General features: G+C 42.2%; 1 protein-coding gene across 2 annotated transcripts in view; it reads right to left on the bottom strand.

The window, feature by feature from the left end:
* The window catches only part of CRMP1 (collapsin response mediator protein 1), a 92,937-nt gene that overhangs the window by 58,495 nt on the left and 18,647 nt on the right, over nucleotides 1-15,795 (bottom strand). Inside the window, exon 1 of one of the 2 annotated variants that reach the window (XM_073648283.1) lies at nucleotides 3,029-3,266. The exons of the other annotated variant lie outside the window; for it this stretch is intronic. Within the exon in view, the coding sequence (XP_073504384.1) occupies nucleotides 3,029-3,067 (39 nt within the window). The 5' untranslated portion in view covers nucleotides 3,068-3,266. Of the gene's footprint in view, nucleotides 1-3,028; nucleotides 3,267-15,795 lie in introns of those variants that run through there. 2 annotated transcript variants of the gene reach the window in all.

Genomic DNA, 15,795 nt, shown 5'->3' with positions numbered 1-15,795 from the left:
CAGGAAGCTCCAATCCATAGACAGCGGAGATACATGGCCGGCTGATACTAGGGCGGAGGACAAAAAAATGCATCTGGCTGTATAACCAGAGTAATTGCCGTTCATAGGTACAGAATTGTCAGAATAGATGGTTGTTACAGAAGGTCAGAATGGATACTTACTGGTAAAGCCCTGTAAAAAACATTAAGGCTCCAAAAAAAAAGCTGATCTCTAATAGCCTCCAAAAAATAGAAATATTTTCTTCATGTTCATGAGCTTCTTAAGAATAAGCTACAAGGGCAAATACAGAACTGCTAAGATGTGTACAGGCGGCCGTGTGCTGGGAGAGATGGAAAAGCTGAGCGTGCAATGTGCGAAGCTACCAGACAAGGAGACCCCAAGCATCAGAGGGGGTCCTACAGGTCCAGACCTCACCAGGCTGAACAACAGGTTCTAAAAGCCTATAGGTAGAGAGAGGTGTATGAACTAAATTATAGATTAGATAGATAGATATGAAATAGATTTAGATAATAGAGAAATACATAGATAGATGATAGAGAGATAGATAGATGTGAACTAGATAATCCATACATGCATATACAGTTGATAGATCGAAAGACAGATAAATCATAGGTTTGACGGCTATGTACCAAGACCATGAATATTAAATATATAGTAGGTAGGTGGAAACAGTAGACAGAGAGACAGAATGATAGATAGATATGGGATAGATAGATAGATAGATAATAGATAGATAGATAGATAGATATGAGACAGATAGATAGATAGATAGATAATAGATAGATAGATAGATAATAGATAGATAATAGATAGATAGATATGAGACAGATAGATAATAGATAGATAGATAGATAGATAGATAGATGGATAGATATGGGATAGATAGATATGGGATAGATAGATAGATAGATAGATATGGGATAGATAGATAATAGATAGATAGATAGATAATAGATAGATAGATAGATAGATATGGGATAGATAGATAGATATGAGACAGATAGATAGATAGATAGATAGTAGATAGATATGGGATAGATAGATAGATAGACAGATAGATAGACAGATAGATAGATAGATAGTAGATAGATATGGGATAGATAATAGATAGATAGATAGATATGGGATAGATAGATAGATAGATAGATATGAGACAGATAGATAGATAGATAGATAGTAGATAGATAGATAAATAGATAGATAGATAGTAGATAGATATGGGATAGATAGATAGATAGATAGACAGATAGATATGGGATAGATTGATACATAGATAGATATGAGACAGATAGATAGATAGATAGATAGATATGGGATAGATTGATAGATAGATAGATAGATATGGGATAGATAGATAGATATGGGATAGATAGATAGATAGATAGATAGATATGAGACAGATAGATAGATAGATAGATAGATATGGGATAGATAGATTGATAGATAGATAGATAGATAGATAGATATGGGATAGATTGATAGATAGATAGATAGATAGATATGGGATAGATAGATAGATATGGGATAGATAGATAGATAGATAGATAGATAGATATGGGATAGATTGATAGATAGATAGATAGATAGATAGATAGATATGGGATAGATAGATAGATATGGGATAGATAGATAGATAGATATGGGATAGATAGATAGATAGACAGATAGATAGATAGATATGAGATATATAATAGATAGATATGGGATAGATAGATAGATAGATAGATAGATAGATAGATAGATATGGGATAGATAGATAGATAGACAGATAGATAGATAGATAGATAGATAGATAGATAGATATGGGATATATAATAGATAGATATGGGATAGATAGATATATAGATAGATAGATAGATAGATAGATAGATAGATAGATAGATATGGGATATATAATAGATAGATAGATAGATATGGGATATATAATAGATAGATATGGGATAGATAGATTGATAGACAGACAGACAGATCATTGATAGATTTATAACCTGACTTACATCTCACACATGGACATATTACTGACTGTGGCCATTTTCCCTTCAGTTACACATAAATAAATGAAATACCATACACTTCGTTGTGTGATGATGGACCTTCGTCTGCTGCTGTGATTCTGATTGTGTGTGAATTGATAAAACGCAGATTACACTGATATCGCCTGAATATGATTAGTCTTTACAGCGATGTTCACACTGCATCCTGATCAGATGCCGCGCACTTGTGACACTGATGTGACCCAGACCTGAACAGTACAATCCCTCATTCCTGAGGTCTGCGCTCCCTATAGCTCAGGACTAATGGTGTGTCCTGTATGTAGCCGCTAGTCACAGTGACATGTATTAAAGGGACAGGCTGTCTATTCTTCAGGAGAGCAGGACGGCGGAGGAGCCATTGTCCACACGGCCATTGATCCCCGCACTTCAATAGCTGGAGCCGGGCGGACATGTGGGGGTGTAGTCTCTGTCATGGCGCTGGCTCTTCTTGTCTCTATAATAAGAGGAACTATTTTTATAACACTCCTATTATGTCTGCGAGACGGGGCGAGCGTGAGAGCAGAATACGCGGGGTCAGATCTGTGCCATCTGCAGAGTACACATCATTCCTATAGCCTGATCCTAATAATTCCCTTACTACCTATATCTCCTTAAAGGGCAATAACCCCTAATTCTGCATGCACAGCCCAGAGACTATTACCACCCCAGTGATCACAGATTTGCACTAGAATACAACACAATGCTACTAAATCCTCCCAAACCCCACCACCCACCCCGACCACAGACATTATTTATGGATCTGGGGGGGGGTGCCTATAATCACACCCAGCTGGGGAAAGAAGAGAATGTAATGTATATAAAACACATAATAAAGGCAGTGGGTTTGGACTCCCCCTTCCTGATCACTATCCCCCCATTCATCTTGTGCACTGATCAGCAATGCATGCATGCAGCCAGCAGCATCCCTAACAAAGGGACAGCGCCTGGTGCTGAAATCTGTGCTCCCCCCACCACCACCAGATCCATCTTCTTACCGTGATGTGAGGAATGCTCTTCTTCCCCTGGTAAGACATGATATATCTTGCAATGAAAAGTTTAAAATAAAAATTGCTGGAAGTTCCCTGTACAGAAAAATAAGGGTTATTTAAAAATAAATATATATGTGCCCCTCTTATCAGTTGCAGTGATGCAAGGCAGAGCCTGCCCTGGAGATCGCTGACAGCTCCTCCTAGAGGTGGCAGGGCATCACTGCATCTTCCTCTGTTAAGCTCAGCCCAGGAAGCTCTCACTAAGCTTCTGCCAATACCAGGGCAGTGAGTGTGCTGCTGGCCTCTTATCCCTCCACATATGCAGATGGAAAGGGCTGACACTGGCCTATTTACTGTGGGCTATGAGCTGCACGCTATGCGTGTTATTACTGCATCAGTGTGCACAGGCTCCTGTACTAATATTACACAGATAACAATCCCTTGACATGACATTAAGTAGCTAGCAATAAAAAGAAGACAAAGTATACAGTCTGAAGCCCAAGCATTCATTCTGAAATCTGATTAATCTAGGAGGAGCACTGCAAAGGTGTACGTTGCTGAATGACTCTTCTTCGAGCATATTGGTAAAGTGTCTTTTTCAGGTCTCCTATGCTCCCTTATGTAAATGGGAAAGAACAGTGGCCAATTTTGATAAAATTGGTGTACTCACTTCAATTCTGCCACTCCATATTTATTAAATGGAATCTGTCAGTAGGATCAACACTCCTAAGCTGTCTATATGGTGTGAGAAGGTCACTGGTAAAATACTGGAGGGGAGATATGTGTCACTCAGGATGTTAGCCTCAGTGATATGAACCTGTAAAAATGCTCCAGCATACTAAGAGCTGAGAAGGGTTAATCGGCCATATTAAGGGCTGGGTTTTTGTGAAGAGTGGGTGAGAGGCTGCTCACCATATCTCCATCCCAGTGTGTGATCCAGAAGGTAAATATGTAGCCTTGGGACTCATTCAGTGTTCGGTGTGTCTGGAGATGAGAGCTCCAGAGCTGTTCTCGTGTTAAAGAGAACTGAGCCTTGTTTTTGTTCCCCTGAGCGGGCAGATCCCCAAAGCCACACAGACTGAACTGTATGCCATTTTGTTTTTTCCCGTTATGCCAGAAGGGCCATGTATGTTTATCTAACTTTGGATTGGTTTATGCAGTATGGTTTTAATAAACCATTTGAAAACTTAAAACGGAAAGTGTTCCTGTGATTACCTCTTTAAGCAGCCGAGTCAGGCAATCTACCACAATGGGCATGCAGGTCGTAGAAAGTTGAATAAAATGATACCTTGATATCTGCAATCTGATGTCTTATTCCAGAGAAATCCGCATTTTCCTTAATATGTAAATGAGCTGTTAAGATCTATGGGCCGGACATAGAGCTCCCCGAGAATCTGCCTGAAGAGATTAGGTGGCGTTACCAGTGTGAGACATGTAGATCTGGAGAGCAGGCTGTCAGTTATTACAAAACTCCCACTAGAAAAATAAGCTTTTGATGCAGATTCTCCGGGAGATCTAGGTCCCACCCATAGATCTTAACAGCTCATTTACATATCAAGAAAAACTTGAATTTCTCTGGAATAAGACATGGGATCGCCGATATCACGGTATCATTTTGTTCAGCTTTCTATGACCTACATGCCCATATTAATGGCTGAGGAGCGTTGATCCTACTGTCAGATTCCCTTTAAACCTAAATTTGATGCAAATGTATGCCAGTGCAACTTTTTAAGCATGAATACAGTAGTGAACTTTCCAATATTAGATAAGAGCCTGGGACCAATGTGTCAAGTTTTACGCATGCTAATAGGCACACTTCCCAATGTTCGAAAAAAAGCAGGAGACTATTGTGAGAAATATCGCACTTTAATGGAGAACTTTGGACAAATTGCAACTCTTTGTACATATTAAAAATTAAGGTTGCCCGCCTTTTGAAAACAGCTATGAAGTATATAATCTGCAACTTTTTTGGGACTTTTATGTGGAAATGTAATCATAAATTCATCGTACTTCACCCCAAAAGGTTATAAACGCCTCCTTTTCTTATCATTTTTAGACTGTAGCACAGTAAAAAAAATGGTGTAGTAAATGGCGTAAACCAGAAAAATTAAGCCTAAGCAGCTACGGCAATGAAATGTGGCAATTTGTGCTAAAACTTGGGCCGAAACACTATAATAAAAATCTCTCAGTTTACTTTAATTTGGTTCTGTATTTTCATATAAAAAGCTGATCAAATGCAGCCAGGAGTCAGACTGCTCTACAGGTATAGAAACCCACACAGAAGGAATGGGTGGGCAGGGTCAGCAGGATTTACAGGCTTTTTCTAGGTGTGTGCCCGGGGTCATCATGACTCCCATGCTGTGTGTGTGTGCGGGATCAGTGGCACTCACAGGCTCTGTGTGTGTGGGCAGGGTCAGCATGACTAGCATGCTCTCTCTGTGTGTGGGCATGGTCAGTGGCACTCACAGGCTCTCTGTGTGAGGGCAGGGTCAGCAGGACTCACAGGCTCTGTGTGTATGTGAGGAATCAGTGGCACTCACAGGCTCTATGTGTATGGGTGAGATCAGCAGGACTAGCATGCTCTCTGTGTGTGGGCATGATCATTGGCAATCACAGGCTCTCTGTGTGAGGACAGGGTCAGCAGGACTCACAGGCTCTCTATGTGTGTGTGCGAGATCAGTGGCACTCACAGGATCTTTATGTGTGTGGGCGGGATCAGCAGGACTCGCATGCACTCTCTGTGTATGGGTAAGATCAGCAGGACTCACATGCTCTCTCTGTGTGTGGGCGGGGTCAGCAGGACTCGCACGCTCTCTCTGTGTGTGGGCAGGGTCAGCAGGACTCGCATGCGCTCTGTGTGTGTGGGCATGATCAGTGGCACTCACAGGCTCTCTGTGTGAGGGCAGGATCAGCAGGACTCACAGGCTCTCTATGTGTGTGTGCGAGATCAGTGGCACTCACAGGCTCTCTATGTGTGTGTGCGAGATCAGTGGCACTCACAGGCTCTCTATGTGTGTGGGCGGGATCAGCAGGATTCCTATGCTCTCTCTGTGTGAGGGCAGGAAGAGCAGGACTCACAAGTTGTGTGTATGGCCAGATCAGCAGGACTCACAGGCTCTCTCTGTGTGTGGGCAGGAAGAGCAGGACTCACAGGTTGTGTGTATGGGCCAGATCAGCAGGACTCACAGGCTCTCTCTGTGTGTGGGCAGGAAGAGCAGGACTCACAGGTTGTGTGTATGGGCCAGATCAGCAGGACTCACAGGCTGTGTGTATGGGCGAGATCAGCAGGACTCACAGGCTTTCTGTGTGTGTGTGTGTGTGTGGGCAGGAAGAGCAGGACTCAGGTTGTGTGTATGGGCAAGATCAGCAGGAAGAGCAGGCTTTCTCTGTGTGTGTGTGGGTGGGAAGAGCAGGACTCACAGGTTTTGTGTATGGGCGGAGTCAGCAGGGCTCACAGGCTTTCTCTATGTGTGCGAGCGGGGTCAGCATATCTGTGTGTGTGTGAACTGCGTCAGGGGGACTCACAGGCTCTATCTATGCAGTTGGACGGGGTCAGCTAGACTCATAAGCTCTGTCTATGAGCGTGGGCAGGTTCTCTATAATTCCCGGGCTCTCTCTATCCAGATGAGTGGGTCAGCAGGACTCATACTTTCTCAATGTGTGTGGAAGGGGTCAGTAGGACTCAAGATTTTTCTATGCATTAGGACTCTCATGCTTTTTCCAGGCTACATTTCAACAGCAGTTTACATAAATTATTGAAACAAATCATAGAAAACTATATATCCCCCAGCTCAGCATCTTCTTCTCTATGCGATATTGTCAAGTCCAGTAGCATGACAGATCCCCTTTAGAAAATGAGCCTTCTTCCTAATAATTTATCACTTTGATATCCATAGCTTACTACAAACTGGTTCTGCCCCAGTCCACCATTATCCCAATAGCCAGGTTGATCTTTTAGTCTATCCATTATTCTGAGGTTGTCCACCCAACATATACTGTATCATAAAATTATACGGTAATGTACGGAATATCATAAATATAGAATAATAACATAGGACATTTCATCAGATAAACAAAGAACATCCAGTGGGCAAAGATGGCACAGAACCAGTAATCTATTACATAACAGATAGTGTCACCTTATGCCGGACCATGCAAATCACACGGTGACATAATAAAATAGTACAGATACTACAATAACCATCCAATGCAATAAGTAACTATATTGGATCACATAAAATATTGTCTCTCTCACATAGTACATTCAATATCCATGCGTCAAAACAGACAGATATCCTTGTAATGAACATATAGGACATGACTATAACAGACCCCTTGACAGGTTTGCAAGGTTTCAGGCAACAGGTAAAACATCAGGTCCACTTATATATAGCAAAGGAGCTAATTCTGTTGAAGACAACGTCACCGTTCTGTGATAACACTTGCATTAATTATAGAAGTATAGAACTATCCACAATGATGCACCATATATTTTAGATTTCATTTCCATCAACCAGTGATCTTTGTTCAGCCAAACATCTCTAACTCCTATCCTCCCTTATTACATCCTGTCTCTTTATGTCATAACACAGTCCATGGACCTCACACACCTTCACCAGGGTCATTGATGTACTAAGTAACTGCATATTGATATAGGCAGGGCCATAATGACCTCAGTTGCAGAGGGTGCAACAGCGATCGGGCCCATTCAGGGAGGGGACTGCCAACGCCAGCACCTATTTCAGCTGGATGTGTGTCTGCCCACCAGGATGGGGGTCATTATACCAGGTTGGGGAGTCATTATAAAATGAAGGGGCCCAGGATGGGGGACATTATACCAGGAAGGGGCCCAATATGAGGGACATTGTACCAGGATGAGGGAAATTGTTACAGGAAGGGGTCAGGATGATGGATATTACTACAGTAAGGGGTTCAGGATAGGGGACATTAAACAAGGAAGGGGCACAGGATGGGGGACAATATACCAGGATGGGGGACATTATACCAGGAAGAAGCCCAGGTTAGAGGACATTATAACAGGAAGGGGGCTAGGATGCGGGACATTATTACAGGATGGGGGACATTTTGACATTATTATTACAAGAAGAGGCCAGGATGGGGGACATTATTACAGAAAGAGGCCAGGACAGGTAAAATTATTACAAGAAGAATCCAGGACCGGGGACATTATTACTGGAAGAGGCCAGGATGGGTGACATTATTACATAGAGGGTGAACATGCATGTCTTTATAGGATCTAGAAAGCTACAAGGGCCCATACATCTGACCAACATGGAAGTGGGGACCCAGGTCCACACTTTGCCCATGGGAAGCTCCTAACACCACTGGATATAGATACTGGCAGTTTCACTGGTTCATTGAGCTTTACTTATATTCACCTTGCCAGTAGACGGGGCTTAGTCCTCTTAACAATTAACACCATATATCCACTGTGTAATTTCTCCCATTCTTTTAGGATCGTAGACTTTTATGGGCAGGAACTGCTGTGCATTTGTTTTTGTTTTTTTACATTTTACTTGTTGCTGTCTTTGTGCTATGTAGGCACTTAATAAAAAGTGAGAATAATTAAATTTTGTTTTTCCATAAATAAATAGTTCACATGAAAATAAGCAACTTTGTAATATATCTTGTCAGAGACATCTGCTTCTTTCTCCTCCAGGACTGATCTTTCACTCTAAATTCATAGGTAAAACCTGACTTCAGTGAATACAAGTGTTCACATTAGAGATAGGAGATGACGGTCGCTGCTCATAAACATCAATGGAGGTGGGAGGTGGATGAAGCTAGAGGTCTGCTGAAATGATTGTTACACTCATTACTATTATTATGGTTACTTTGGCACAATACATTAAATTGACAAAACATTTATTCCAATATTGCAAATATTTTAAAACTCTTCTATAGAGTAAAGAAACATTATGTTTTGCTGATTATGTCCCTGTTCAATATGAAGCTAGAAAAGTGAGACTGGAGTGACAACAGCAGCAATGGTATTTCTGAACAGGCACTTTCAGAACACTGGGTCAATCATTATTGATCACTTTCTTTTAGGCAGATGGAGGGTAAGTTATATTAAAAATGTGAAAGCTTTTTTTATCCTTCTACTGGGATTCCTTCTCATAATAACACTCCTTCATTACTGATATTTTGCCAAAGAAGGAAAAGCAGAGCTGTGAAACCTAAAGAAATGTGGGCAGAAGATTTCGATGTAGAGTGACGCTATAACTTTTCTCCTGAGTCTAGCTTATAAATAATGATCAAACGATTACAAAGTAAACTTCCCAGTGGTGGTGCAACACTGGAGCAATCTATGAATTTTAAATTACTATTAAAAGGGGTACTCCAGCCAGAAGAACCTATCACTTATCCACTGGATAGGTGACGAATGCTATATCCTTGGAGGCCCATCACCATTGGGGGTCACCATTGGAATAGAGCCGCATGCTCGACTATTAGAGGTAGAGGTCCATGCTCGACTATTACTTTACCTGAACTTCTCCGAGTCATGGTTCTGGCATTCAGTAGGTTCTCCAAGTTAGACTTCACCAGTCTAACATTTATCACCTATCCAATGGACAAGTGCTAAATGTTTTTCAATGAAATACTCCTTTAAGTATATCTTGGTCTTTCAAGATAGCCCTAATATTTCATTTTTCATAATCTCTCCAAAGTAGCCAAACTCAAAACCACAATTTCCAATTGGGTGATGGGACTTTTTTGTCTTGTTCTTTTGCACATACGTTTTGGAGTAGTATGAAAGGAAGACGGAAAGGCGGAAGAAGATTGTGAGCCCTCGCGGGCAGGGTCCTCGCTCCTCCTGTACCAGTCGCTGACTGGTTTTGTTAAAATTACTGTGAATGTTTTTTGCTATGTGTACTCCTTTTTCACATGTAAAGCGCCATGGAATAAATAATATAATAGATAAGAAGAAGAAGAAGAAAAGGAGGAAGAAGAAGAAAAGGAGGAAGAAGAAGAAAAGGAGGAAGAAGAAGAAAAGGAGGAAGAAGAAGAAAAGGAGGAAGAAGAAGAAAAGGAGGAAGAAGAAGAAAAGGAGGAAGAAGAAAAAGGAGGAAGAAGAAAAAGAAAAAGAAGAAAAGGAGGAAGAAGACGGAAGAAAAAAAAGGAAAAACAAAATAAAGGGGAGTTGGGAAGCTTGGAGGCAGACCACATGTCACTACAGTAAACCAGAAGCTATAGATGTAACGGGGCTGAGGAGCAGTCAGTCAGGGTCCTTAAGGCATTCTAGGTAGTCCGGGAAGGATTGAAATTCCAACCAGAGCTCTTAGGTGAGTATTGGGATCATGTTGAGAGGAGACAGGATTGAAATTGAAAACAATGCCAGGACACGATTAATGGCACATGCGGTTGGAAACGAAGGACAAAATCAGACTAATTTGTGATCAATTAGAAATTAGATTCTCCTGTACCTTGTCAGTGGTCACATGACTTTAATTAGTCTATAAATGATGGTTTGATGCTTGCAAAGTCCAGTTTTATTCCTTGTTCACAATAGCAAAAACAAGGGAGATGTATGAGCAGACCAGAAATGTTATTATCACCAAGTACAAACAGTCTAAAGTGGAGAAAACTATCTCCATTGACCTTAGCATCCTGGTCTCAACAGAATGAAACGTTATCAAGAAATGTATTACTCATAGAACAGTCGGTAGTGGTAGAGAGATGAAAATTGAAGAGTGAACCCTATGAAAATTTGTTCAAAATGTGGCCAAGACACCAAGTGTAACATCCAAAGAATTCCAGGCTGAGTTGGAAACATTTGAAGTTACAATTTCAAAGTATACCACATACTGCAGGCTGAACAAATCAAACAAAACAAATCACATAGGAGGATATTATCCCAAAGCAGACATCCCAAAGTATACAAGATTGGTTAAGAAAGAAGAAAAGAACTCTTTCACCCTGGCCAGCAATCCCGATTTCATTGAATTGGAAAGTCTTTAGCGATCTGAAATCTGCCTTTGGAAAAAGGAAGCCCCCAAACATTTAAGAACTTGAGAGACTCTCAGTGGAAGAAACTACCAACAGATAGCAAGAAACTCACAGATGAATACAAAAAATGTCTGAAGTCTATCTTTGTTGCCAAATGTTCCCAAGTATTAGGGAAGGTTGTTTTAAACCTGTCCATGTCTTCTTTATTTCTTTAATGAAATTACTACAGGAATGGTGAATGAAAGAGGCCGTGCAAATTAAATCCCAGGACTCCGGTCCATCGGCCAGGTCAGTAATCTGTGTCTGCTGGATAGGAGCCCTGAGAACCAAGTCTTACAAGAAAACATCCAGGGCTCATCTTTTGATTAAATGGCCTCGAGTGATGTCATCATTATTGCATGATGCACATGTGCCGTAGCACCAGGACGGCTAATCAAAAGAAGAGCCAGGGATGGCGGGAGGTAGGAGGCGGTTCTCAGGGCTCCCATCCAGCAGCCACGGATTACTGCCATTGCCTGATGGACTTGGCCCTGCAAATCAATATGTACCAACTTGAGTGATAAGGCTTTTTTTATGTATTTGGACATGCTATGAACTATTATAATGGTACACAGCTGGTACATATCCACTTATTTCTGAAAATAGTGTTTTTTTTATCATAAGCAATTGAGGGTGTGTTATGGCCAGGAATAGCTACTCTGTAGAGACTCGCATTGGACCAGCAAAAGCGCAGTTACAGACGCACTCTGTGCAAGCCACCACTGCTAGGCAAGTCCTTAAGGGCCGGGATATTCTTAACCTACTCCCGAAGGGGACCGGGGGCTTTACAGAGCCCTTCCCAGACTGCTGTCGCAGGATAGCTGGCATCTGGTGACGCAGACAATGTGGAGTCAGATACAAGAGTAAAACCAAATCTAGCAGCATAAAACGCAAATGAAAACCAAAGGGAAACCCCGGTACAATAGCTAATGAAGAAGAACCAATAACGACCATTAGTATCTACTGAGAAACAACCAGAGCTCAGGAAGCCTTCACCATTCCACTACGCAAGAATAAACAGCACTGAACTGAATTAGAAGCAGGCTTTAAATAGCCATCCCAAATCCAAAGACAACAATCAGGTGATGAGTTCTTCCCAGTCATGTCCAAGGAGCCACTCCCTGCTCACCTGCACAGCACGGTGCACACATTCCCACCATTGGCCAACAATAGGCAAGGCAGCGTCCTGTAATGCCCGGCAAAAGATAGACACAAAAATCCCATGTCTCCCAGGCCGCGAAATCAGTGGTAAGCATGTAAACCCGTGTTCCCACATCATTCACCACTCTCACACAAAGGTACCATCGTGTGCAGTCGCACCACCGAAGTGCGTGATAGTTCCGCCCTCAGCACAGACAGACCGGCTAAACATTCTGGAAACCGAAAGAGGACTATTGCATCCACGGGAAGTATTCCTAACAGAGTGCCAATAATTTTGACCACAGTTCCCATTTTGTCCCTTCTCTGTCTGAGACCTTATTCTTATTTATTATTATAGCGCCATTTATTCCATGGCGCTTTACATGTGAAAGGGATATACATAGCACAAACAATTACAATAAATTTTGAACAATACAAGTCAACGACTGGTACAGGAGGAGCAAGGACCCTGCCCGCGAGGGCTCACAATCTACAAGGGATGGGTGAGGATACAGTAGGTGAGGGTAGAGCTGGTTGTGCAGCGGTATGGTGGAGCGAGGGTTACTGCAGGATGTACGCTTGTCGGAAGAGGTGAGTCTTCAGGTTCCTTTTGAAGGTTTCCACGGTAGGTGAGAGTCAGAAGTGTTGGGGTAGAGACTTCCAGAGTAGGGGGGATGCACGGGAGAAATCTTATATACGATTGTGGGAAGAGGAGATAAGAGGGGAGTAGAGGAGGAGATCTTGTGAGGATCGGAGGTTGCGTGCAGGTAAGTACCAGGAGACTAGGTCACAGATGTATGGAGGAGACAGGTTGTGGATGGCTTTATATGCCGTGGTTAAGGTTTTGAACTGGAGTCTCTGGGCAATGGGGAGCCAGTGAAGGGACTGACAGAGAGGATACACCGGGGAATAGCGGGGGGACAGGTGGATTAGTCGGGCAGCAGAGTTTAGGATAGATTGGAGGGGTGCGAGAGTGTTAGAAGGGAGGCCACAGAGCAGGAGGTTGCAGTAGTCGAGGCGGGAGATGATGAGGGTGTGCACTAGTGTTTTTGCAGATTCGTGGTTGAGGAATGTGCGGATCCGAGAGATATTTTTGAGTTGGAGTCGGCAGGAAGTGAAAAGGGCTTGGATTTGAGGTTTGAAGGAAAGATTAGAGTCCAGGGTTACCCCGAGGCAGCGAGCTTGCAGGACTGGGGAGAGTGGGCAGCCATTGACTTTGATGGATAGGTCAGTTGGGGGGGGGGTATTTGAGTGAAACAGTGGAAAGATGATGAATTCAGTTTTATCCATGTTAAGTTTTAGAAATCTGTCATAGACATTGGCTTTATTTAAAACTGCCAGCGTGCCACTCTATGAAAAAGTGTATGGCAGTGCTGTAATTCCTCCTTCTCTTGTCAGACAACACAGATCTGCTGCACAATCTCCTGCCCAGCATGTGAAACATTTGCCTCAAAAGACCAGGAGAGACTGGGGTACTGCAGGGAGCAGTGCAGATATTGGGCAAAGAGAAATTTGATATGGGATGTCCTGTTATACAGGAAGATGGAATAATACCATAAATTCAGAGTACGGGATGTCCCATACTTGCAAGAAACCAGAGGTGCAGCTAGGGGATGTTACTGGTGCATGGGTGCAAGTAACTGGACCGAGTATATATATATATATATATACTGGACGAAGGCTGCAAACTGACCCTTTGGAATGGGTGAAGTAAAACAAGCTATCATTCTTGGCAATAGCAGGTCCTGGTCCATAGTAAATAAAAATTCAGGTCCAACAGGTGAAGTACGGTAATCAACAGGTGAAGTTCAAGCCAACCAAGGACAACATCTGCAAGGAGTTTGTATGTTCTCCCCGTATTTGCATGGGTTTCCTCCCACACTACAAAGACATAATGATAGGGAATCTAGATTGTGAGCCCCAATGGGGACAGTGATGATGATGCTTGTAAAGCACTGGGGAAAATGATGGCGTTATATAAGCAAGTAAAATAAATATCTCACTTTTTGCCCTCCTAAATTGCCTATTTTTTTTGGTTCTGCTTTTGCTAGATCATGGCATTTTTTTAAAATTTAAAGAATAATGGAGCATGAGAGCATAATGCTTGTTAAGAAAGAAACCAGGTATGCCTCGGCTTCTTTCATCTACCTGTGGTCCTTTCTAATAGTAAATGTCATAGTATATTATTGTAAAGCTCACACTTGCTCCACGGTTTCTATTTATCATAGTATGGCCTCATTCAGATGTCCGATTTTTGCGTATGAGTGCTATCCGTAGTTTTAATGGATAGCACTCACACCTGTTCCATTGGGCCAACAGGCGCGTGGTCCACGGAAAATCGCGGAGACAGGTCCAATATTGATCCGAGGGTCGGATGAAAGTGGACAATCCACGTCTATGGATCCATGAAAGGAAAAATTGAACCAGACTCAAACACCATCTGAGTGGAGTCCAATTTCATAAACTGTATGAAAGGTGGAGAAACTTTTTTTTTTCCCCACGTATGAGAAAAAATGATGGCACTCGAACCAAACTGTGATCAGAGTCTGATCAAAATAATCGTCTGTTTTTCTCATACATGAGAAAAACTGGCGTCTGAATGAGGCCTCATACTGATGGATGGGCACGTCAGTTACCAGCAGCACCGGACCGGCCGCACATTTTAAAAGTCTTTTAAGGTAAAATAAACAAACACTAATAATGTTCCAGAATAGGTTTTTTTATAGATTGCATTTTCTACAATTATTCTTCAGGTACACAATTCCATCATTTCTTTTATCTTCTAGACCATGAGAAGGCATCTTTGGAAATGCGGAAATCTACTGTAATTATATGAAAGGTTATTTCATACTGGAAATCAAGGAAAACTGACCCTACTGGGCCACATTCTGTACTAAAAGACACATATTTTACGCTTATTGTTTTATTAGTTTTTCCACCAGAGTGCCTCCAAACTTTTATTCTGCATCTAGATGTATAACTTAACACTCCTGCGGTCCAATGGGAAATCTGCAACAGTGCCCCGCATATACTATGTGCTCCACTTCTGTAGCCACCAACACGGAGTCAAGGAAGGGTTCTATAACTATTTGCTGGATTAGCCACTTCACTTTCAGTCTCTCTGTCTTTTGGCAGGCTCCATTGTTGCAGCAGTCCTAAGCCGGTCTCGTGGTCTTTCCTTGACATAATTTACAAGCCCGCTCTTTGCCTGCCTGTACTGGTTTGCTTACCAAACTATCATCTACTGCATTTGCCATCAAGGCGCTATGGCTTCCCCATTATATACTCTGGTTCTGTCTAGGAGACTTCATGTGGCACCAAGCTTTGGCATCCGGCGAAAGTGACCAGCTACAAAAATTAATACAACACAAACTCTAGAGGGCCATCGTAAAGCATTTCATGGGTGCCCAGTTACCTAATGGGTCAGTGCCCACTTTACCCTATGTAAAGGGCCACAATGACCATAACATGGTATAACAACAACTCTGGTTGAGCAGTTACTTCAATGATCCAATGCAACAAGTTCGAGCATGTATGTTCTGTAACAGACAATACTTCATGGTTCAACCTCTTTGCAAGCTACAAATAACAGTCAAGAGACTCACCATAGAGGCGGATATCAC

This window comes from Phyllobates terribilis, unplaced genomic scaffold (genome assembly GCF_046119375.1).
Source record: "Phyllobates terribilis strain yellow unplaced genomic scaffold, ASM4611937v1 Scaffold_1__5_contigs__length_1240528914, whole genome shotgun sequence".
In the NCBI taxonomy this organism is placed as follows: Eukaryota; Metazoa; Chordata; class Amphibia; order Anura; family Dendrobatidae; genus Phyllobates; species Phyllobates terribilis.
Note: the sequence above shows the minus strand (reverse complement) of the source record. Positions and strands in the feature narration are given on the sequence as shown.